We start from the raw sequence: 24,531 nt of genomic DNA on the forward strand, positions 1-24,531 counted from the left end.
TACTGCCACATTTATACACTTTCATATTACCAAAGACTCAATCTATTATAACATTCATACTGTACCTTCTAATATTTATGAATGCCTTCATTCATTTACTTACATTTCCTCTATTCAACTTTTTTTTTAAATGGGAACTTTTGTTTTTACTAGACATGGCTGCACTTGAACTGACTGAACTCTGTTGGATATCATCATTAGATTAACTGATACTAAGGTGCAACATTTCTCTGTCTTAAACTTCTTCCTTGTTTTTTTTGTTTTTTGTTTTTTTAAATCTAAGGCTTGAGATAAAAATGTTTCTTTGAAGGTCCTTATCATATTTTCCAGTACTCGTAGTGTTGGACAGAGTTTTGCATTTGGTCTATACACAAGAACTGTGAGATTTATCTGTTGGCTGTTGCTCTTTGAGCATTTGGCAGTAATGTGGTCAGGGTGCAGTAATTGCAATGTCACATCTGCGCTTGCATTTGACCAGCATCAAGAGCTCTGTGATTACCGGGATCTCTCATGCAAACAAAAATACTCGAAGCTTATTGGGTAGGCCTATTAACAGTTACATAATACAGACTATATATAAATATGTTTCTTTCATTCTGTCTTCAAATTCAATTCCAGGATTATTTACTCTTGAAAATGAACAAAAAATATTATTCAAATTATACATGTAGTGAGTGATATTTTGAGATTAAACATAATGGGCTTTATTTTACTGAGTTCTTTTTTAATAGTAATATTTTTTAAGCTATAAAAGTAGCAATTTTTCTTCTGCATAACACCGGTTTCAGAATCATTAGTGCCCACACTAAATATCTGGAGAAGCCTCCACTGGAGAGAATAGCACTGAGATGTTTCTGTTATGCCTTATAAGATTGTATAACACTTGTAGACCATCCTGGACTACTCTTCCATGCAGAACATTTCAAACAACTTTACTTCTTTATGCTCATATTTATGCCTGCAAACTTCTTCAATTCAGACTACAGCTTTTAAATAGGGTTCAAATCTTGACACTGAGATAGCCAATGCAAGTCTAAATCTCCTGGTATAGAAAACCAGACTGTGGGTTAAAACATTCTAGTAACACCAGCCACAAAAAAGCCTCAAGGGCACAAAGCATCGATGATCTACTTCCATATTTTACAGTGTCTATGGAGGTTTTTGTCCCTTTTTTCAACACACCTTCTGATGCTGTGAGTGGCTAGTAAGTTAGTTTTTTGCTCTCATCTGATGACAATACACATTTCCAGAAGTTTCAATGATGCTTAGCAAATTTCTGGCATTATTTCTTGTGGGTTGCTCTCAAAAACACCCTGTTGTTATGGTGGCATCTAATAATTAAATTTGAAACTTAACAATCCAAGAATCAAATGTGATTCTAAAACTGTGATTTTCAGGGTTCCTTATTTTGGGGCAGTATGCTTATGCGTCCTCTTTGTTGTTAGAGGAAATTGCATTATAAAAATCGATTTTATGTAATGCTTTATACACTAATATTCGTCCAATAGTATTTTTAATATTGTGTCCTTATATAAAGTAGATTTGAGATGGGGAAAAGAAAAGAAATTAGATTAGATTGCATTTTTTACCACTTAGAACTGACACACTGTATCATAGTCTGGTCTACATCAATCAAAATCCATCACTGTCACAGAATCCTGCCCCATCTGTCTCTTCTTATGTCCAATCAGATTCTTTTTCTCTCTATCTATCTCTCTCCCTCTCTCTTCCACTCTTTCTCTCTCTCTTTCTCTCTTTGATCATTCACTGCTAGTGGACAGACAGAGATGATCTCTGATTAGTGTTCGGTCAAGTTCTGCAAAGAAAATAAGTAGGAGAATTCTTCACTGGTACAGCGAGGTTGTGAAGAGACAGGTGAGTGACAGGGTTTAAAAGAAACTCCATCTTTGGAAACATTACAAAGATTATGCTCAGAATTTTGAAGTTCATTATATATGGATGTATTTCTTTAATATAGCTAATATCACTATATTTTATAAAGAAGTATGACATCTTCTAGCATCTTTCTTTGAACTTGGCATTTAATTATCATCTCTGGGTGCCATGATTTCATGGCATAGCATCGTATAGTACCGTTCTCTACACTGTGAACAGTGTTTATGTAAATGAGAGAAAGCTTTATCTTCAGCATTTACACCTCATGATATTGTCTGCATTTAAATTTCTTTAGAAACTGATTTCCTTTATATTTTATTAAGTTATTTGTTGTTTCTTTGTGCACAAGATAGCTGGCCAATTTTTATTTATAATCCTACTGAAGACTACAACAGTATCCATATGGAAACACAGTCATACACGTTCACACACTCGCTGTCTCGGGGCCGGGAGGAGTCAGGTGTGCATCTGGGCCCAGCTTTCATCTTTCTGAGAGGGAAGAATATTGTAAGACTTTAAATATACTCAGATCTCTCTTTTTCTCTCTGAAATCATGGTTAAATATCAAACTGTTTGGTGTGTATGTATGTACTGAATGTCTATGCTCAGGTTTACCATTTGTGCATGTACTTGTGTACCTGGCTGTCTGTGTGCATCAGGCTGTAGTACTGTATGTCACTGTCTCTTGTCACATCCAGAACTGGTGATAAGAGCACACTTCTGCTATAATATCCCTCTGGCTTCTTTTCAACCACTTTATTTTGCGGGATTCCTCCAGCTTGCTCTTTTAATATTCATCTGCAGCCAATAAACATGATTGCCTTTCTACAATTTTCTGAATTATCGTTATTAATCTCCCTCATCTGTGGCTCGAATATGATGGGCTGGGACAACACATGCTTGTTCTCAACATTATACAGAGCCAAAGAGTCATTTAGAAAATGAGTCTACATGATTTTCCTTCATTTGATTAACTGATTTTTCTGGTGCCAATATGCCAGTTGCATTTGTGTTTATTCAGTGTGTGTGTGTGTGTGTGTTTGTGTTTTGACTTGTTTTATATATAACAGAAACTCAGCAAACTGAATGCTGACTGTGAATTGCTTTACAGGAGCGGAAGCTTGTAGCTGAAGAGATAGAAGGTAGCATATTTCTCTTACTGTCGCTTACATAGTCATTTTTCAGTCCAGCATGATCCTCTCAAGGGAATACTGCGTAATCTCTAGCCACTTCACCTGTAGCATGTGCAATTACCACAGATTATATATTTGACACTCTAAATTCACTTATAATAGAAACCAAAACATGCAAGACTACATATACACTCACCATCCACTTTATTAGGAACACCTGTACACCTGCTCATTTATTCAGTATCCAATCAGCCAATCAAGTAGCAGCAGCACAATGCATAAAATCATAAAGATACAGATCAAGATTCAGTTAAAGTTCACATCAAACATAAGAATGGGGAAAAAGTGCGATCTCTGTGACTTTAACTGTAGCATGGTTGTTGGTGCCTGATACTGTTGATCTCCTGGGGTTTCACACACAACAGTCTCTAGAGTTTACACAGAGTGGTGTGAAAAACAAAAAAACATTGAGTGGGCGACAGTTCTGTGGGTGGAAACACCTTGTTCAGAAGAGAGCTCAGAGGAAAATGGCCAGATTGGTTCGAGCTGCCAGGAAGGATATAGAAACTCAAATAATCACTCTTTACAACTGTGGTGAGCAGAAAAGCATCTCACATCATGCACAACACATCAAACCTTGAGGTTGATGGGCTACAACAGCAGAAGACCACATCAGGTTCCACTCCTGTCAGCCAAGAATAGGAATCTATCATGGGCACAGACTCAGCGAAACTGGACAGTTGAAGATTAGAAAAAGACCAGGTGATTTTTTTTTTCCTAATCTTCAGCTGTCCAGTTTGGGTGAGTCTGTGCCCGTGATAGCCTCAGATTCCTTTTCTTGGCTGACAGGAGTGGAACCTTCTACTGTTGTAGCCCATCCAACATCCATGCCACGATCAAAGTCACAGAGACACTTTTTCTTCATTTTGGTGTTTGATGTGAACATTACCTGAAGCTCTTGACTTCTATCTGCATGAATTTGTTTAAAAGGTAATTCAGTCCTAAAGGGATGAATTACAACTACATGGAACATATTTTACCAATACCTTTCACTAAAGACTTTCAAAAATGCCTTTTGTATAAACATTTATTGATGGAATTCCCCAACTGCCCTTAGACTTGCATTATAAGTTAATTTTTAAGTAAACAGGTTTTCTGTTCTCTTCTCAGTACAGGGGAAACTTGTCCAAATAATTATTTATGATAATCCCAGATAAACTACAGATCTGGTGGATAGAGATTAGGTTGAAAAATGCTGGAGTATTTCTCTAACTGTGTGTGTATGTGTGATTCAGAGTTGCGACAGGCCTTTAGCGAGTTTGATAAGGATAAGGATGGGCTCATCAGCTGTAAAGACTTGGGCAACCTGATGCGGACTATGGGATACATGCCCACTGAGATGGAGCTGATCGAACTCAGCCAGAACATCAACATGAACCGTAAGAAACAATAAAATGTCCAGTGTCTCTGTGTTTGTGTTTCTATATGCTTATTTCACTTTCATATAGCTTACATTGCTTACCTTATATGACTTGATGCACACCTGAAGCTCCATTGATTCTAATGTTCGCCCTCCTTATTACACCATATAATACATGCATATTTAGTTTGTACAAAACTCTCACTCTCTTTCTCTGGTGGTAGTGGGAGGCCAAGTAGACTTTGAGGATTTTGTGGAACTCATGGCTCCTAAGCTCTTAGCAGAAACGGCTGGAATGATTGGTCTAAAGGAGCTGAAGGACGCATTCAGAGAGGTGAGAGGCCATTACATCCAGAACCATCCTGAATATTCAGCACTATCTCACTCTTTCTGTTTCAGGATCTAAAAGGCATTAGAGAAAGCCTGCTAACAGAGCGTCTTGCCCACTTATTGTTTTATTGATATTAATTCTCTTTATGTATGTGTGCGTGTGTAGTTTGACATGGACGGTGATGGCGCCATCACTATTGATGAGCTGAGGCATGCTATGAAGAAGCTGCTTGGGGAAAACACTAACAGGAAAGAGATTGAAGCTGTGGTGAGAGAGGCTGATAATAATGGAGATGGAACAGTAGACTTTGAAGGTGAGAGTTTCGCACACACTCACAAGACAAATGGGCAGAATGACTATATAAAATGAATATTCACACAGTGATTCAAATTTTATACTCAGACAATTCAGAAAATGACTTACATTTTCCTCTACTAAAAAAAAAATATTTTCTTTAAAAATATTTTTAACATTGAGGTCATAGTATATTATTTAAGACACAGGTTGAGACAAGCTGACACTGGAACCTCATTTATAAAACATTCGTACCAGAGGGGCAGGTGCTTAAAATTTAAAAGGAGCACATATAAAGATTTTATAATTCCAACAACCTAGAACAGCATAACCTGCTGAAAAATAGCAACCAATATTCGAACAGAACATAACAAACCACACCATATAATATGACTAGATTATTAGTCATTTATCAAATTATGTCATACATTTTTTATAACTTTAATAATTCATTCATTCATTAGTAGTTAGTAACTGCTTTATCTTTGTCAGGGTCACAGTGGACCCAGAGACAATATTACACACATAATAAAATACAGTTTAGATTTATAACTAAATTCTATCTACAAAAGCTAGAAAATGTACTGAACGCTTTTTATTTCTAAACACATATGCAGTAGAAATCAATCAAGATGGATTTATTTAGCCAGCTCTGATTTACCCAAAATACACACAGGAAGTGTCATGTAACTATCAGTATCAGCATGTACATAGCCTCCTGCTCTGCTGTATGAAGTGTAATATCTATAAATACAATGTGACATGAAACATGCATTTAAGGGTCAAAGGTTGGGGCCATAGCACAACAGCAGGTCACATGATGTAAACTGTCAGACAACAGCCAAAGCTTTTTGTTTATAGTTAAATTATGATTAATTTAAACTCTTTATGCTGATAAGAGCCTAGGACACGCCTTTTCAGAAAAATATATGTTTAATAACTTTTTCAAATAGGGTACAGCAGATGTAAAGTGTCAAAGGGGCAAGTGTTCAACATTTGTTGAAAATATGTATTAAAATACGTATTTTCAGTGTACGCATAGATGCTGCAGTCTTTAATCAATACTGTGTGTGCGTGTGTGTTTCGAAAAGTAGCTGCACGCATTAATGGATACATTGCTAAGAGATGAAGAGCTTACCAAATAATTTAAAAGATATTTAATTTTTCTACACCATGACAGATTTACACATTCTGCATCCTCAAATAGAATATATCTAACTATAGAGACTTTTAATTGTCTATATGACATGTAACATGTAACAACAGTCTCTCTCCTTTCAGAATTTGTCAGAATGATGTCACGAGATTAAGAAAGAAGAAATTGATGATAATTTGAAGAGGCTAAAGAGAACAGAAAAAGAAAAGCAGCACAAACGCTATCAAACAAGTAGCATTGGGCCTCATTTATCATGCTGGATACGAACGGATTTATTCATAAATCATTTGTGTGAGCTTTTACACAAGAATTTTAGTATTCATAAAAATCCCATAAATTCGGAAACACATCCATGTGTGTGAATTTACGCCTAAGAAGACTAACTTATGTAAACCTCGACTTGATCGAGTTCAAATCATATAAATTGCATGGATTACTACACTTTTGTATGTGTTTTATATACATGTAGGCTACATGGAATATACCACAGAGTTTAAATGAAGACAAATAAAACTATGCAATCAATTCTGTGTATGTTTATTATGTCTCTGTATAAACAGAGGATGGGCCGGGCTGTCTGTGCATAGCTGTAAGACATAATATTCACAGAATATATAGTGCTCGCTTATTTTTATTAATATTATATATTATTAAAAATTTGTATTGGCATAGAAGTGAGTCAAAATAACTTCTACTTCCCTTTACCGTCATTGTTCACTTCATGCTCCTAGCTGTCTGAGCTCTTTTATGTCTGAACTTTTATAGAGTTTTGTGGATGTCACTAAATGTACTTTACAGGTGATCAACATACACACTCGAGTACGAAGAAAATCAACATTTCCGAAACGATTGGAATTCCAGAGGAAAATTTTAGTTCAGTTTGGCTTATCCAAACATTTACACACAACCTTACTAAAAGACTGCCCACTGTGGTTTTTTTGGACTGGAACTTTTTCACATGTTAGAAAAACATCATTTAAAAAAATACCAACAGTAGATTGGTCACATCTTGAGAGCCACTCAAGATATGCCACTCCAAAGTGCATTTGGCTTCTGCATTTCACTCTTTTCCAACATTGCACACCTGGATGAGTTTATATAAGTAAGCTTTATAACATTACTAGGATATTGTAGCAGTATATTATACACTGTATATCTCTCATAAAGAAGTTGATGTTGTTGAAGGGATATCTGTGACAGTTCCAATGTAATGTCTCCTAATAAAGTAGAACATTCTATATTAGAGGATTCATCCTGATTCAGAGCGATTAAGCACCCACTCCCTACCACTGAATGAATTACTTCTGGGGTAGATAAACCTAAATTGGTAGCTGACAGCTGTGCACTGTTGAATTTTTTTATACGAATTAGGATAAATCCATAATTTTAACAAATCCCGTTCTGTTTCAGAAAGCATGTGAAGCCACATGGACAGTCGTTGAGGTCAGGAGTTGAGGGCAGTGGTGAGGCTCAGAGATTGATAGATAGACTGAGATTCCTATTTACATTATTCAGGACATTAGGCAGACAGGCTGTAGGCAGAAAATTCTTCTCGTAACCAGCCTACATCCCTTTTGAATCAGTTGTGATTCTGTTTAACTTGTTAATGTGTTATGGTGCAAAATAAGCTTTAAATCAGAAAAAAGGTTTTATGTTTCAGTACACAAAATGTATTACAGAATAAACTGTGAATATGGATTCAGCACTTTTTAGGCTAGAATGTGCTTTGGTTCTTCAAACTTTTAGCTTTAGTTCTCTAGTCTTTTAGCTACACTATATGGCCAAATGTTTGTGGACACCTGACTATGACCCCCATGTGTGGGTCTTCCCCAAACTGTTGCCACAAAGTTGGAAGCACACAATTGTACAGAATGTCCTTGTATTCTGTAGCATTATAGTTTCCTTTCACGGGAACTAAGAGGCCCAAACATGTTCCAGCATGACAGTAATACTGCTGTGCACAAAGCCAGGACCGTGAAGACATGGGTTGCCAAGGCTGGTGTGGAAGAACTCGAATGTTCTGCACAGAGCTGTGACCTCAACCCCACTGAACACCTTTGGGATGAACTGAAACACCAACTCTGTACCTGACCTCACTAACGCTCTTGTAGCTGAATGGGCAAATCCGTACAGCCACGTTCCAAAATCTAGTGGAAAGCCTTCCCAGAAGAGTGGAGGTTACTTTAACAGCAAAGGGGGACTAAATCTGGAATGGGACATTCAAAAACCACATATGAGTGTGATGTGTGTAGCTAGCTAATGTCACTATCACACACCCGAGAGCTACACAAAGCACCACAGCGAGCACATACACCATATGTCTTAAGGGAAACAAATATTAACGGTCACCCTCCCAGACTGGGGATGATAGATGATACTCACCCTTTCACACTAGCAAGAGTAATAATTATACGTAGGAACTAAAGTTATGAACTGAACAAATGGCAAACCAGTCGATGGGTCTGAGCAATCATTCGAGTCAATTATCTGGATTTATCACATTACCACATCATACCTAATTTGCAAAGAATTGAGAAAATCTCAATTCAAATGTCTCTTGTCATGCTGTCACATTGTTGCTTGCCACTGAAATTGTGGCTCAATCCCACACACTTACATAGAAAACGAATGGTACTCTGTCACTTAGTTCCTTGCTAGTGTGTATGTAGGGTCGGCTAGCTGGTAGGATGACTAATTTGGGAGAAAATATGAAGAAAATTGAAAAAAAATGTTTGAAGCATGAAAATAATATGGACACAACGGGACTGCCTATCCTAAGTATATTTGGTTAAAGTTAAGATGCTTCAGCATAGGGAATTTATCATGAAGTTCTGTTCTAAGAATTATTCCTAGACATCATAGAATTAATCAAATATATCTCCATATATATATATATATATATATACATATATCTATATCTCCTCTGTCCCACCAGCTCCAGATGTGTGTGTGAGTCGAGTAAGCAGCTCAGATGCTTTGTAGTGATCACATCTGTCACCGCAGTTGAGGCCTCTCTCACTTATATACACAGTTTATCCAGTTCATAAATATAAAATTACCATCATTTTTCATTTATATGAGGATGCACATGGCACACAGTGTGGATCAGAGTGGATTAACTGACATACATGAAAATACGTGCGTAATGGATGACATCAGGAACATGCATTACTTTGTCCTAATGCTGGAGAATTGGGTAAACCTTTGAGTATTTCCTGTTCCCAATATACAGTGAGCTCCAGAATTATTAGCACCCAGGAAAATGTGCAAAAATGCATGTATTCAATTATAAAATCATAAAAACAACTGGTTTTATTTTAACTTAATCATATAAAGATGTTGCATATTTTAACTTTAACACTATTTTTTCTAACATAACATGTTTTCTCAAGTGGTGTAAGTTTTTCTACAGAATGCTGGAATGCTTTCTACAGAATGCTTTTCAATCTTGTTTATATTTCCAGACTTATGCATGTAGATGCTCTCTTCAATTCAGGATTTAGTTACAATGACTTAGATGCCCTTTGCAAAATATTGATTTTTGCATGATAAGGTTACGATGACCTCAACTTTTTGTTCTTTCTCTGCAACAAAGCCAAAAAATATCAGACATGCATGAAGGTAAAATGCTTTATAAAGCACCTTGCTTAAGTAGAATGCACTTTAAATCAGTGCGATGAGTTTAGAGGTCTGCTGACTTAATAGACCTGAAATAAAACAAGAGTAAAAATCCAAATAAAAATAAAAACAGCAAAAACAATAAGAATCACACAGAAATAAGCACATTTATAAAAATGTATATATTTATACATTAGTATATTTTATGTATTTTATGAGTGGAATTGAAATCAGTGCAACTAGACAGGATGATAGATGATGTAACATCATGCTAACTTTTACTTTATTCCTTTCTTTAATCCCAAAAAAACTGACAGTACTGTACAGGGTTCCTTCCTCCAGATCCATAATAATTCCCTGTCATTCACCTTAATTTTAATCCAGGCTGATTCCCGGATACGTCCTGTTCAAGGGCAGCTATGATGACATCACTGTTCCTTGTCTCAATTTCCTGTAACCTCCCAGGAAACACAGTGTGGGAGTGTGATGGTCTGCTAAAATAGGATTTGTGACAAATGGAATTTTAATTGCCCTTTTTGGTCCATGTTCTGTTTCTATAGTATGGTGAATATATAATCTTCAGTAATTCACTAAGTTGCATTATACCACAACACTGTTGAATTCTCAATTCTGTTTCTGCATAAAGTGTTGATGAATTATCTTCAACAACAGCTCTCAACAGCTCTTTCCAGCTGCAAGTTAAATCATATGTGCATTTACATTAATGCGCTTATTCTAATACATTATAGTTTCTAGAGTAACAGCTAACTGAAAGGGACTTGTATAGCAGATGCTCCACATAGTCTAAGATTTATTTATTTATTTTTTTTCAAAAATGTGTTACTTAAAGAAAAATGTATAATTGTTGATATGGTAGTGCTTTACGTAAGGAGATGCTTATTTATGGAAGGAGTCTTTAAGTAAGTTTTCCTCCACGAAAGAGTCTTCAGGATAGAGGACTTTGTGACTTTGTGCTTTCTTGTTGATCTGTAACATGAGATGCTTTTGTACCTTATTAACATTGAGAGAAAAAAGTGGCCCATTAGGGAATAAGTGTTTATAGCTGGTATAACTTACGTAATAATAGGAACTAACTTGTTTTGCAGACGTTCCACAACACCAGATAACTATAAACTGATCAAAAGTATGTCCTTCTTTAAATAAATAGGAATATTTGTTGGAATGTTGGAATATTTTGAATAAAAGGCCTCGGCACATGCTGTTATTGTAAAATCAACTGCGAGGTGGTAACATTACCTCCGCTTCATGTTGAGGGGCATTACACAATCCCATTGTTGATGATTTTTTGTATAACATACAACATGTATTGTTCCTTACTTATCAGTGGATATCTGCATCTAGAAATGAGCAAATTGCTCTGAATCACATCATTCTACAAAGACTGTGTGTAAAATTTGTAATTTGTATTCTTCAGAGTACATATAGGGCTTAACCCTTTAAACCTGCAGAGAAACTGATCTGGAGAATAATAGCTTATGCTGTGCTGCCCTGCAAACTAATTGACTTACACACCCTCCAGTACAGGCAGCTGGTCCACTCAGAGGGCACGAGACCCGAGAGACACATGCCAGAATATTGGGCTGGAATAAAAATACCTGCAACAGACCACAGACCCATTCTGTGCATGCCGTCTGAAGTGAGTCAAACTTTAATCTTGTTTATTTAGGCAGTGTAATGAGCATAAGATCCCCGTTATATCTCCCAATAATATCTCCCCAAGTCTGCAGATCCTCATGCGATGACAGCAGGTAGTGATTGCAAGTGCATGCATGTTCTTATGAAACGTGCATCATTTAAAGAATAAAGCAAAGCATTAAAAAGGATTTTTTAATAACACTTTGTCCTGTCCTGAGTAGTATTCTCAAATAAACGCTGTTACCATATTTAACAATCTGTTATAAAATGCATCAAAATATAATGCACACTAATGTCTGTAGTATCTTAATATTGACATACTGCTCACTGTTTTTTTCCTAATCAGTCTTTTGTGGAAAAAAAATAACTAAAAGTAAACAACAATCTTTAACCTACTGGTTCCAATAATAACTGGTTCCATATTATAGGATGTTGGTCCTTCATCTTCTGTACTGAAATGTTTTTGTTAAATTATGACATTACATACAATAAACTGTTTAAACTGTAAATAAGTCTTTTCGAGCAACATTTAAGCAGAGTCTAGCCTTCCATTTCATAAAAAAACAATTGAAATACACACACATTACACACTCACCATCCACTTTAAGAGGAAAACCTGTACACCTGCTCAGTCCTGCAATTATCCAATCAGCCAATCATGTGGCAGCAGCGCAATGCATAAAAATCATACAGATACAGGACAACAGCTTCAGTTAATGTTCACATCAAACATCAGAATGGGGAAAGTGTAATCTCTGTGACTTTAACCGTGGCATGGCTGTTGGAAACAGACAGCTGGTTTGAGTATTTCAGAAACTGCTGATCTCCAGGGATTTTCAGTCTCTAGAGTTTACACAGAATGCTGTGAAAAACAAAATAACATCCTGTGAGCAGAGGGTCTGCAGGCTGAAACACCTTTCTGATGAGAGATCAGAGGAGGATGACCAGACTGGTTTGAGATGACAGGAAGTCTATAGTAACTCAAATAAGTACTCAAATAGAGCAGAAAAGCATCTCAGAATGCACAACACACGAGGTGGATGGGCTACAACAGCAGAAGGCCACATCAGGTTCCACTCCTGTCAGCCATGAACAGGAATCTGAGGCTATCATGGGCACAGACTCACTGAAACTAGAAAGGTAAAGGCTGGGAAAAGACCAGGTGATATTTTTTTCTAATCTTCAACTGTCCACCTCAAGGTTCAATGTTTTGTGCATGCTTTTCTGCTCACCACAGTTGTAAAGAGTGATTATTTGAGTTTCTACATCCTTCCTGGCAGCTGGAAGGCTGTCAGTTTATGAAATTCCCAGGGGATCAGCAGTTTATCAAATGCTCAACCCAGCCCATGTGGTACCAACATCCATGCCACAGTCAAAGTCACTGAGATGTGAATATTAACTGTAGCTCTTGACTGTATTTTTATGATTTTTTTTTTTTTTTGCATTGCACTGTTGCCACATGATTATATTGTAGGTGACAAATTAAAGGTGACACATTTGCTAATGGTGATGGAAAATATCCCTCCAAAATCTCACACAGGTGCCCAATTGGATCTGGTGACTGTGAAGCCATAGAGTATGATTTACATAATTTTCATACTCATCAAAACATTCACGGAGCCCTCATGCCCTTGTGTGGATAGGGGCGGAGTCATCCGGGAAGAAAGCACTCCCATCAGGATAGAAATGTTTCATGATCCAAAAAAAGATTTATCAGTCAGAATAACTCTGTACTGATTTGCAGTGACACTTTCATCTACCAAGGGGAAAATTCCAGCCAAACCATGGTAACAAAACAGCCTAACAGAGCCAGATTTTCCTTTAATTTGTCACCTTTTTGTACACATTTCAAAACAAGATTAGAGACAAGTGTAGAGACAGACAATGACAGTCAATGATGTTGGTTTTATTTTGTTGTTACATTATTGTAAATCAGACTCAGCTCCAAAAGATGGGGTTTGCCTCAGCCAAGTGGCGAGGCTTGGCATGCCAGATGTCAGTCAAAAGTGGGAACGCTTCTTGAGGTTAAAAAGAGTCTCATCTACAAACAGCTCCTCTCACCCAGCAACGAGGACGCTCACACTGAGTCACGCCTTCAGTGCAGAGAGGAATCCAACGAAAAAAAAGAGAAAACCTAACAGAAGCTCTGTCCATCGTGCTTTGAGTTTCATATGAGGAAAACAAGCATTATGCATACATTTTGTTTCAATGACTTGTGTACTGGTTTATTACACATGCCCTTTTCTTGTAGTGTACATTAACTTCCCATTGAAAAGTTCACAGACAGACTCAAATTTAATTGTAATAAGAAGTAAATTACTTAGTTGTTTATTCATGTTTGAAATACAAGTTTAGTGAAATGCACCCCCAAACCGTCCTTGTAAAACTTGATTGGCCCTTAGGACCCCACTGGCACGCTCAGTACAAAGCTGATGGTTGCAAAATAAGCCAAAAACCGTAGAACAGTTATAATACTTAATTATAAAAAGAAATGCTGACATTATTTAACACATTTGAAGTAAAATCCAAAAGAATTTGGCAGCAAATGATGAGGTCATGTAAGGCAAACCGCACCGGCACAAATGCACACGCACATTTTACACACATGTGCGTGCACACACGCACGCGCACACACTCTCTCGCACAAGATAACGGACACTTCCTGGGTAAAAGATGACAGTTTCCTGTTCAAAAGGGCTTGGTGAAGTGGCACATTGTGATCGGCCATGTGAGGACTGAAGGAGGTAAAATTAAAAGTAGCCCTGGGTTTCTTTCCATTCCTCGCCCGGTCTTACTCTAGTCATCTCCTGCTTTCATTCCTCTCACCGATCCCTGGTTACGCATCTGTGAAGAAGACATTTCTCTCATATATATATACACATATGACAAAGAACTTGAGCTATGTTCATATTTGTTAGAAAAAAAACATTGCTGTATGTTACTGATTAGTCATGGGCATTTTTAGGTCAGTGAATGGTTTTGCGCTGTAAATCAATAGATTTGTATACACCACCAAGTGTGCTGGGGTTGAGGCTGACTATAAGCTGCCCTAAAGATTTTTAGCGTTGGATAGTGTCACTCTGCAGGCGAAACATCAGTGTGAATCACCTAAGCCTTGCCTAGACAGTCATCTATTGGCTGACGAATGGCAACGTCAGAGTCAATTTTATCAAAAGTTTGACTCCAGTGAACTTTATCAGATGACGGAGCATCATTTTTTAATACATCAGCATGTACGTGCTTGCTATCCGCAAACTTATTGTTCTCACTGGAATCAATGGCAAGAGGTACGTTCTTGAGGGATATCAAATCGCTCGTGAGTGCAGCTTTACAAACCTCATACATCTATGGCATTTACTCTGATTGCGGTAGAATGAAAGGGACATGGTGTCATGTCTTACCTGGTCCAGTTCCCGCTGCGTCTCCTCCTCCATCCTGCGGATGTCGTCCATGGTCAGGTCCACCCAGCGGTCCAGCCAGCAGAACAGCTGCCTGTGAAAATTAGTAAAGAGCCTCTTCTCCTGCTGCTCAGAGATAGAGAGAATGACAAAGAGAAATGAGGGTAGAGAGGTGTTATTACATTGTGCTTGTCTTACACTTATATAGCTTTACACACACATAGACATGATTCACACTAGGTGGGAAATGTCGAAATATAATAAAAAGAATATTCAGAAATTATAATTCCAAACTGAACAGTGGACTGAACTTCCCACTGGGCCAAAGATAAATGGAAGGGTTCATTACCTTGTGAATGAAGTTCTCCACACGGCCCTGCAGACCCCACCAGCGAAAATGCACAGTCACCAACTTGTACGCAGTCATATAGGGACAGTTACTGTTATGAAGCTCCTTCTACAAAAGAAACAGATAAAAGCATTTCAATCTTTTGGGAAACTTTGTACGCATTGATGAAGAGAGTGTGAATTTGTGTGTGTACCTTCCATCCTGGTCCCAGTGGCCCCCTGCCAGTCTTCTCGGAGTGAAAGAGAGCAGGATCCTCCTCTGGCTTGTAGTCCTGAAAGACAAATTTACATGAACCGTTAAATACATATTTTCACAGATAACGTCAGAGGCTTGGACAGATAACAGAGAGAGGCAGTAGATTCTTTTACCACCAGATAGTCCGGAACAGAACGGGATGGTTTTAGGGATGTGCTTTGTGCTTAAATTTATTATTCAGATATCCCTAAGACTTAATGAACGGATATGCAGTTAACAATTAGGAGAGAGGAAAAGCATATTAATATGGTGCAATCAAGTAGAATTTTTTCACAGCAAATAAGAGGATGCTCCTGTCAGTGGTAGCACACACATTTGTGTCTTTGACAGACTTAATATGTAATACAGAGAAACTGTAATATAAAAAAAAACAAGTGCCTTACTGAATGTCAGCACAATATTTCAGCCTGTAGCAGTTTTGCTTTTCTTTTTCGTATTTTCTCCCTGACTTCTTTTGGATCTAAGGTACAGTTGTGCTCATAAGTTTACATACCCTAGCAGAATTTATGTTTTCCTGGCCATTTTTCAGAGAATATGAATGATAACACAAAAACTTTTCTTTCACTCATGGTTAGTGGTTGGCTGAAGCCATTTAATGTCAATCAACTGTGTTTACTCTTTTTAAATCATGATGACAACAGAAACTACCCAAATGACCCTGATCAAAAGTTTACATACCCTGGTGATTTTGGCCTGATAACATGCAAACAAGTTGCCACAAATGGGTTTGAATGGCTATTAAAGGTAGCCATCCTCACCTGTGACCTGTCTGCTTGTAATTAGTGTGTGTGTATAAAAGGTCAATGAGTTTCTGGACTCCTGACAGACCCTTGCATCTTTCATCCAATGCTGCACTGATGTTTCTGAATTCTGAGTCATGGGGAAAGCAAAAGAATTGTCAAAGGATCTGCGGGAAAAGGTAGTTGAACTGTATAAAACAGGAAAGGGATATAAAAAGATATCCAAGGAACTGAAAATGCCAATCAGCAGTGTTCAAACTCTAATTGAAAAGTGGAAAATTAGGGGTTCGGTTGAAACCAAACCACGGTCAGGTAGACCAACTAAAATTTCGGCCACAACTGCCAGGAAAATTGCTCGGGATGCAAAGAAAAACCCACAAATTACTTCAGGTGAAATACAGGACTCTCTGAAAAAATGTGGTGTGGCTGTTTCAAGGTGCACAATAAGGAGGCACTTGAAGAAAGATGGGCTGCATGGTCGAGTCGCCAGAAGAAAGCCATTACTACGCAAATGCCACAAAGTATCCCGCTTACGATATGCCAAACAGAACAGAGACAAGCCTCAAACCTTCTGGCACAAAGTCATTTGGAGTGATGAGACCAAAATTGAACTTTTTGGCCACAACCATAAACGCTACATTTGGAGAGGAGTCAACAAGGCCTATGATGAAAGGTACACCATTCCTACTGTGAAACACGGAGGTGGATCGCTGATGTTTTGGGGCTGTGTGAGCTACAAAGGCATGTATGTTACCAAAAAATACTGGAGGAAAATTTGCACCCATCAGCCCGGAAGCTGCGCATGGGACGTACTTGGACATTCCAACATGACAATGATCCGAAACACAAGGCCAAGTCCACCTGTCATTGGCTACGGAAGAATAAAGTGAAGGTTCTGGAGTGGCCATCTCAGTCTCCTGACCTCAATATCATTGAGCCACTCTGGGGAGATCTCAAACGTGCAGTTCATGCAAGACAGCCCAAGAATTTACAGGAACTGGAGGCTTTTTGCCAAGAAGAATGGGCAGCTTTACCATCGGAGAAGATAAAGAGCCTCATCCACAACTACCACAAAAGACTTCAAGCTGTCATTGATGTTAAAGGGGGCAATACACGATATTAAGAACTGGGGTATGTAAACTTTTGATCAGGGTCATTTGGGTAGTTTCTGTGGTCATTATGATTTAAAGAGTAAACACAGCTGATTGATAATAAATGGCTTCAGCCAAACACTAACCATGAGTGAAAGAAAAGTTTGTGTTATCATTCATATTCTCTGAAAAATGGCCAAGAAACCATAAATTCTGCCAGGGTATGTAAACTTATGAGCACAACTGTATAATGATTACCCAAAAAGTGATTGCAGTATTCGAATATTGATGCTTCAAACAGTTAAGTGGGTATTCTAATACCTGCGTACATCCCTAGTATAGTTAGTAAACTAAATCCACAACTATATCTTGGTTGAGTAGCTGTGTCTGTTTCCAATCTAATAATGTGTACCTGTGAAAATAGAAGTAATTCTCTGGAAGATGTGCAGTGGTGACCTGTGATTAAGTCCCTAGTGATTAGTTCCCTCATCAATTATCTATTCAATTAGTAAAGTACTACTTGAAATTTGCTAATGGATTTTATTTTACACAAAACAGGCATATGGCTTGTTTGACATTACAATGTGTGAGGAGCTGTCACTTGTCGACCTCCGAGGACAAACTACTTGGCACCAGTCAAAGCGAGTCTGTTGGCCTGCAGTAAAGTTGGCAATTGACCCAAGTGAAGCTGTATAGATAGATTTGTAGTGTATAGATACATTTTGAGTGAACATTTTCACTCATTTTTCTAAATACCTGGTAATGTGAATTTTAATATTTGGTATATGACTGCAAATGTGTTCTTAAATTACGTTTGTAACGCCATTTAAAATAGTCTTCAAAAGTATTAACTTATCTTGATGATAAATTGTTAAATTGTACTGAGAATCGAGAGAATGTTGAGTGCAAACCTTTTTTCAACCTTAAACTACAACAGATAAGAAGCCATTTCAGATTCAGCCAAACGTGATGATGTAGATTGATGATGATGAAGATGATGTAGATTCATGTAGATTGAGGAAAAGAAATGTAAAATTAATGCTGGAATTTCCTGTGATTAGTAAAGTGTTACCTTTATTATAAATATCAGCAGCAAGAAAATATGTTGGTAATTAATTTATCATGAGAAACATTTAACTATATGATATGGTATCGAACTGAATGATAAAACTGTGATTTTGCCTCCTAAAGGGAGAAAGAAACGTTGGCAGGGTCACTACACTAATCCTGAAGACTACTGCGCAATAATATCTGGTAGAAAAGCAATTTTGGATATTTACTGTTTTTTTTTTTTAATAGTGATTGTCTGATTTGAGGGACGAATCACGACAAACCAGTGATTATTGTCTAATCAATAGTCTGCACCATTTCAGCTTCACCCATAAATCCCCATTCGGTACTCTTAGCAACCAAATTCAGCATGGGAACTTAGTTACAGGTCCCCTGGAAACAGAAATAAAGACGAAATATGGGATTACAGATTTGTACCCTGTTGTACCTCCTGGCAGAAAAGTAACTCAAACTTCCTGGTCTGACTTACCGAATCATCCACCTGAGAGCGATCGGCGATATCGATCGGCACTACTTCAGTCTCCTCCCACTCTTCAGTGGGAAGACCATGAGGCTAGAGAATAAACAGAGGGAGGAAAATCAGTACCAGGTTTTTTTTTTCCCCTACTAGACAACACTTTTGCTCTGCATACTGAAAACACTATCTCTGGCCAGCACTACACATTCACTGACTCTCATTAACTTACATTATCAGTTGTTCCCAAGTCAGGTTTGTGCCAGGTCTCGATCTTAATGAAAAAGTCATCTTTCATGTACTCGTTCTGGAAAAAAAACAAACACATGCGTTATCACAAACAAAAAACATGATATTTCAAAATTCATTTTCCTATAATGCTTGAATAAGTTTTGATTTCTTTAAATGAGGAAATATTCAGACATGAAGTTACACTACAAAATTAAAAAAAATAATAATAAAACAAAAAACAGACTCACTGTAACGACTGCAGCAGTGGTAATCCAGCAGCGGAGAGAAGAATGAAAGGAGAAATATGATTAATTGCAAATTATACTACACTCTACTTATTGTAGCATTATATATCTGGACACATTTCATTTGAGCAATGAGAATCAATACGTTAAAGCAAGAGCTGCAAGAAGGGCTGTTTAACATGATACGTTTTTGACATTTTGGGATAAATTACATCATGACTGGCTTCTCTTAGAGTATCACAAGCGATATCAGTACCTTAATAATACTGACCAACTGAAGTAGCTGACTCGTTAAAAAGTATTTCCATACAGGTCACTTTACATTTCCTTTTTTTCCATACGAGTATATTGTTGTTGTTTTTTTTGTTAAACAAAGTGTTAAAGGAAATGTAATGATTTTACGTATAGTGAAAATGTCTTAAAGTATCATTATATATAAAGTTGGAAGTAACGTTCTAGTATGAATTTCTCTCAAAGCAATTAACATTCTTTAGAGATGAGAATACAATTTAAATACTACAAATTATTCACGTGTTCCTTTTACTACCAACCAAACATGTCCCTGTGGAACAGGGTTCAATTCTGCAACATTAAATATTGATATGGAAATAGTGATTTTCAAATGGATGTACAGCTCTTGCAAATACACACATGTACGTAACTACCACATGTACTACCATCAGCTCTAATTTTTAACAAGACGTGGTTTGTGAAATACTGACTGGTGCGGCAGTAAGGATAGGCGTTCCAGGCTTTCTCGTGAAACACCAGCGCTCCCTCTGGGGCAACCATCTGAATGAAGGTGGGCACCTTGCTGCAAAAACAAAGAAGAGCCCTTTACCACTGCAGGTTAATTCTAAAAAAAGATAAGAAGATTCTTCTTCTAGGAAGATTTTAAATTTGAGTGTACCTGACGAAAACATAATGTCAAGTCAATAGAATAATATTAAGTCACAGTTTCGTCATGACCCTATCAATCTGCTGGCCTGATTTGAAGAAAGCAGTGTGTAATATCTGGCAGAGTTAAAACAAAAATATGAAGAAGCATGCACAAAGATTGGGCCAAGCAACTTGGCAGAGTTAGAACAGATGTCGAAAAAGTTTTGGGGGAGTGGGGGAATTATAACTGATCCAAAAGCTGTTCAGGGGATGTGTAAAGAGATCGGAGGCAAACAATGGGAATCCAAAGAACATTAATCACGGTCAGAAAGAGAGATGCAAACTACTGAACTGATATTTTGGTTTTATTTGCATTTGTAGTATCTTCACACACACACTAACCTATTACAATTCCGAACATCCATGCGGGGTGCACAAAATTTTGCACTCACTGTTAATCCACAGTCTACGGAATTGTCTAGGTCAGTGGGGATCTCAAACCATTTGCAGCCAGGAACCTTTTAACGACCAAGTTATTCATGTTTGTATTGAACTCAATCAACCAGTCCAGCAGGCTAGTAACTTTAAGAACTCCGTAAGAAATAGCCTAGCGTTTCAGTTGCGTGATTTTTTCAGTTGCAGTCTCCATATTCAGGGAACGTATTCAAGAACGTGACTAGAGGTGAACACAAATGTGACTAGAGATGAAAGATGGCTAAAATTAGTCACCTTACTTCAGAATAAACAGCACTTTGACAAAGCAGATAAAAAATAGACTGCGATCCTTATGTACTTTCTCACCAAACTGCTGATTCCAATTAAACTGGCAGAAAACATTTTGTGCTTTCCTGATGGATACGTTTCTCTCATATACAACCGCTCCGCCTATTCTGGAAAGCGCTTTAATACATTTAAGAGTACAGATGCCTAAGGGCTCTTCCCATCTGGGCATGTAAACAATTCCAGGGTATTTCATCAGAAGCAGAAAAAACGCTGTCCATATCAGTTAAGTAACTTTTGCTAATGTCAGCAATACTTGTTGATGAGATAAAATTCCTAGTTGTCCCACATACACAGCTACGACGCAGCATGACAGGGAGGATGTGATGTGCTGCTTGCTTACTGAAGATGTTGTGTAGGTATATAAGTGTGTAAGTGTATTAGGGCAGTGGATTAGATTCAACTTTGTTCAACTTTATTGTCATTGTGCAGAGTACGAGTACAGAGCCAATGAAATGCAGTTTTTTGCTTATCTCAGCTTGCTAGGAAGCTGGGGTCAGAGTGCAGGGTCAGCCATGATACAGCGCCCCTGGAGCAGATGTGGTTAAGGGCCTTGCTCAAGGGCTCAACAGCAGCACCTTGACAGATCAGTCTGAACCTTCTGATCAGTAACCCAGAGCCTTAACCATTCAGCCACCACTGCCCACAATTATCAGTATAAATGAAAATTAATTTTCTGAATGGGCAGTGGTAGCTCAGAGGTTAAAATGCTGGACTGCTGATCAGAAGGTTATAAGTTCAAAGCCCAGCACTGCCAGGATGCCACTGCTGGGCCCTTGAGCAAGGCCTTTGAGCCTCTACTGCTCAGCTGTATAAATGAGATAAAAATGTAAGTCATTGGGAATAAGGGCGTCTGCCAAATGCCGCAAGTGAATGAAGTACAGACACGAAAACACTGATGCCGTCAGTCCCCCATTCAGTCCTCAAAATGGCACATTTTATTTATACAGTGTGACGTCATACCCTGTAGCTACGTTTTAGAGACCCTACTTGCAGAACCATAGTTCTATGGTATGGAGTCTTTAGTTAAACAGCATGCTAGCACTCACATGAGAAATCATTTTCCACACCTCAGATTAAAACTAGTCTAAGACTACAACAGTTTCCAATTTCAGCAAGCACACTGAAGAGAGATGTACGTACCTGTGTATGTGGTAGATTTTGTGGGTGTACTGGCCCTTCTCCCCTTCCTTCTCGTACGGTTCATTTCGGAGGACTTCAATCCCTTCGCCCCCACCTGTGTTGTTCTTACTTGCCTCCGCAACCGAGTACAGCTGGCCAACCTGGTACTGGTGGGGATTAAACAAGCAACGAATGGCAACGAAGCGCAACCACACGACTGCTTCAAATATGAAGTGCTCAAGAAGGTAGATAAGAGCGGCCTCTCAGGGGCCAAAAGACCACGGTTTCACAATCTTGACACACTGTGCCGAAACAGTGTTTTCTACACCATTGCACCCATGTTACACTCATCAGGCTGCTATTTAGATGATGTGTTGAGTCAGAAGCGTTACACAGTACATGAACTCCAGCATCAGATACTGGAGTAAACACTGCAAACAGAAGAAATCATGCAGCTATCTATCCAGATAAATGCTGTCAAAATGAGCTGATCTGAAGCTCTAAATTGGTGCTGTGATTCTGAATTTTAACTTACCTCTTCTACTGAGCATGGCAACACCACTTGACTGAAAAAGAGATGAACAGAAACAAACAGATCACTTGTAAAGACGTTGGCTAGCTAATACATTGACCAGTGTTTTTTTTTCCTACCCGCATTCAGATTAGTCCCGCCTCCTGTATCGGGATTGGCTAATATCCTTATCCTCACAGCCAGTCGGAAATGTGAAAAATGATTATATGGGCTGACTGACTGCAGGTATAAACTATTAGCCAATCCTAGTACAAGACGCGATATTTCCCGGAATACGGGTACAGGAGAAATATCCCCGGCCACTCCAACGCCTTGCTCCAGTACCGGGTGTGAAGCCGCTTTCCGCCCCGTTAGCTGGTTAAGCTAGCTAACGCTATTTATTCCCGTTACTTAAATAGGAGCGCGGTGTAAACAGGATAACGCTTAAACCGGATATTGTGCGGTTGCGGTTGCGGTTTGACAAAACTGCGCTAGCACAGTATATGTAATGGAGGAATTTGCTAACGTAGCTTTAACCAGGCTAAATTTCTCACCCTAATGCTAACGCTAATGCTAATGCTAGCGCAGGACAAATAAGCTGGCAACCCCCCCACCCCCCAATCACTGACTCGCATTCATTGTTATGTAAGCAGAGGCTCGGAATAAACCAGAAAACAGCGCCTGCTCCTTAACAAAGACACACAGGTTATATTTCTGCAGAATGATCAATTAGAGTCACTCACTATTCTTTGACGAGTACCATGCCGAAGCCGCACAGAACCGGACATCCAACAAGAAGCTCTCAGTCGGCGGAAATTGGACAGGCGCGTTGGCGTGTGTCATCAGGAAAGTGGGCGGGGCTTCGAGGGTCACGGGGGCTACATGGAGTCGTGTATATAATGCACTGGGGCTGCTTTATTCACTAGAATCATATATCTACAGCTACTAACAGCTACTAACGGGTACTGAAGCCCATCAGACGCTACAATTTCTCAGCCTACCTCAAGCTACCCAATTCATCCATAAAGAGATCATCCCAGTGTGGTGTGTGTGGTGTTGATAGGAGTGTATCAGGTGTAGTACTGTAGCAATGCTGTCTTTTTGAACACTGTGTACCAGAGGCTTATTTGAGGGGATTTGAGTTTGAGTCCTGCAAAATACAATATATGGCAAAAAATAAATAAATAAATACAATTTTTGGATGCCTGACGATCACACCCAAATGTGAGCTTTCCCCAAACTGTCGCCACAAAGTTGGCAGCACACAGTTGTACAGGATGTCTTTGTATGCTGTAGCATTATAATTTCCCTTCACTGGAATTAAGCAGAGGGGGCACGAGGGCTTAGTGGTTAGCGCGTTTGCCTCACGCCTCCACGGTTGGGGGGTTTGATTCCAGCCACTGCGCTGTGTGAGTGGAGTTTGCATGTTCTCCCCGTGCTTTGGGGGTTTCCTCCCCCAGTCTAAAGACATGCAGTGTAGGCTGATTGGCATCTGTGGATTGGCACCCTGTCCAGGGTGTCCCCCGCCTTGTGCCCCGAGTCCCCTGGGACAAGCTCCAGGCTCCCCGTGACCTCATGTAGGATAAGTGGTACAGAAGATGGATGGATGCGACTAAGTCTCCCAAACCTGTTCTAGCAAGGCAACACCCCTGTACTCAAAGAGAGGTTCTTGAAGGTCTGCACAGAGCCCTGATTTTCTCAACCCCCATGAAATTAATTTCTGGCTACACCACTGCTGTGTACACTTACTGACCACTTAACCATGAAAGGTGATCATGTTTGTGCCATAGCTGCTGACTTGCTTCTTCTGTGTCCCTTTTTTAAATCAAACCATGGTTTTATTTCATAGCCTTTGGGTTGGTTGAGCATATTGTGTGTGTATATATGATTTGTGTGAATAT

At 38.7% G+C, this 24,531-nt stretch overlaps 2 protein-coding genes across 2 annotated transcripts; one reads left to right on the forward strand and one right to left on the reverse strand.

Moving 5' to 3' along the window:
• The first annotated feature begins 2,298 nt into the window (after positions 1–2,298).
• cabp5b (calcium binding protein 5b) lies at positions 2,299–6,586 on the forward strand. Its single transcript, XM_026916597.2, has 6 exons — positions 2,299–2,403; positions 3,008–3,038; positions 4,325–4,468; positions 4,674–4,783; positions 4,946–5,093; positions 6,356–6,586. Exons 1-6 carry the CDS (start codon positions 2,299–2,301, stop codon positions 6,382–6,384), a joined length of 567 nt encoding a protein of 188 aa, XP_026772398.2. The 3' UTR covers positions 6,385–6,586.
• A 6,803-nt stretch (positions 6,587–13,389) lies between these two features.
• Positions 13,390–23,504, reverse strand: pitpnbl (phosphatidylinositol transfer protein, beta, like). Its single transcript, XM_026916899.3, has 11 exons — positions 23,374–23,504; positions 22,655–22,685; positions 22,141–22,286; positions 20,061–20,152; positions 19,342–19,349; positions 19,095–19,169; positions 18,878–18,961; positions 15,445–15,522; positions 15,252–15,359; positions 14,906–15,028; positions 13,390–14,348 (listed from the first exon to the last, which is right to left on the reverse strand). The coding sequence occupies exons 1-11, from the start codon at positions 23,391–23,393 to the stop codon at positions 14,301–14,303; spliced, it is 813 nt and encodes a 270-aa protein (XP_026772700.1). The 5' UTR covers positions 23,394–23,504; the 3' UTR covers positions 13,390–14,300.
• Between the last annotated feature and the right edge of the window lie 1,027 nt (positions 23,505–24,531).

Source organism: Pangasianodon hypophthalmus, chromosome 13 (assembly GCF_027358585.1).
Source record: "Pangasianodon hypophthalmus isolate fPanHyp1 chromosome 13, fPanHyp1.pri, whole genome shotgun sequence".
Classification (NCBI taxonomy): domain Eukaryota; kingdom Metazoa; phylum Chordata; class Actinopteri; order Siluriformes; family Pangasiidae; genus Pangasianodon; species Pangasianodon hypophthalmus.

What these genes read in the sequence shown, in the direction of transcription:
- pitpnbl (XM_026916899.3), bottom strand. Translation starts at nt 23,393, where the DNA reads ATGGTACTCGTCAAAGAATA. An exon ending in ATGGTACTCGTCAAAGAATA is followed by an intron (nt 22,686 to 23,373) that starts GTGAGTGACTCT and finishes TCTCTTTTTCAG; the next exon opens with TCAAGTGGTGTTGCCATGCT. An exon ending in TGCCATGCTCAGTAGAAGAG is followed by an intron (nt 22,287 to 22,654) that starts GTAAGTTAAAAT and finishes AATCCCCACCAG; the next exon opens with TACCAGGTTGGCCAGCTGTA.
- cabp5b (XM_026916597.2), top strand. Translation starts at nt 2,299, where the DNA reads ATGGAAACACAGTCATACACGTTCACACACTCGCTGTCTCGGGGCCGG. An exon ending in TTCTGAGAGGGAAGAATATT is followed by an intron (nt 2,404 to 3,007) that starts GTAAGACTTTAA and finishes ATTGCTTTACAG; the next exon opens with GAGCGGAAGCTTGTAGCTGA. An exon ending in TGGAACAGTAGACTTTGAAG is followed by an intron (nt 5,094 to 6,355) that starts GTGAGAGTTTCG and finishes CTCTCCTTTCAG; the next exon opens with AATTTGTCAGAATGATGTCA.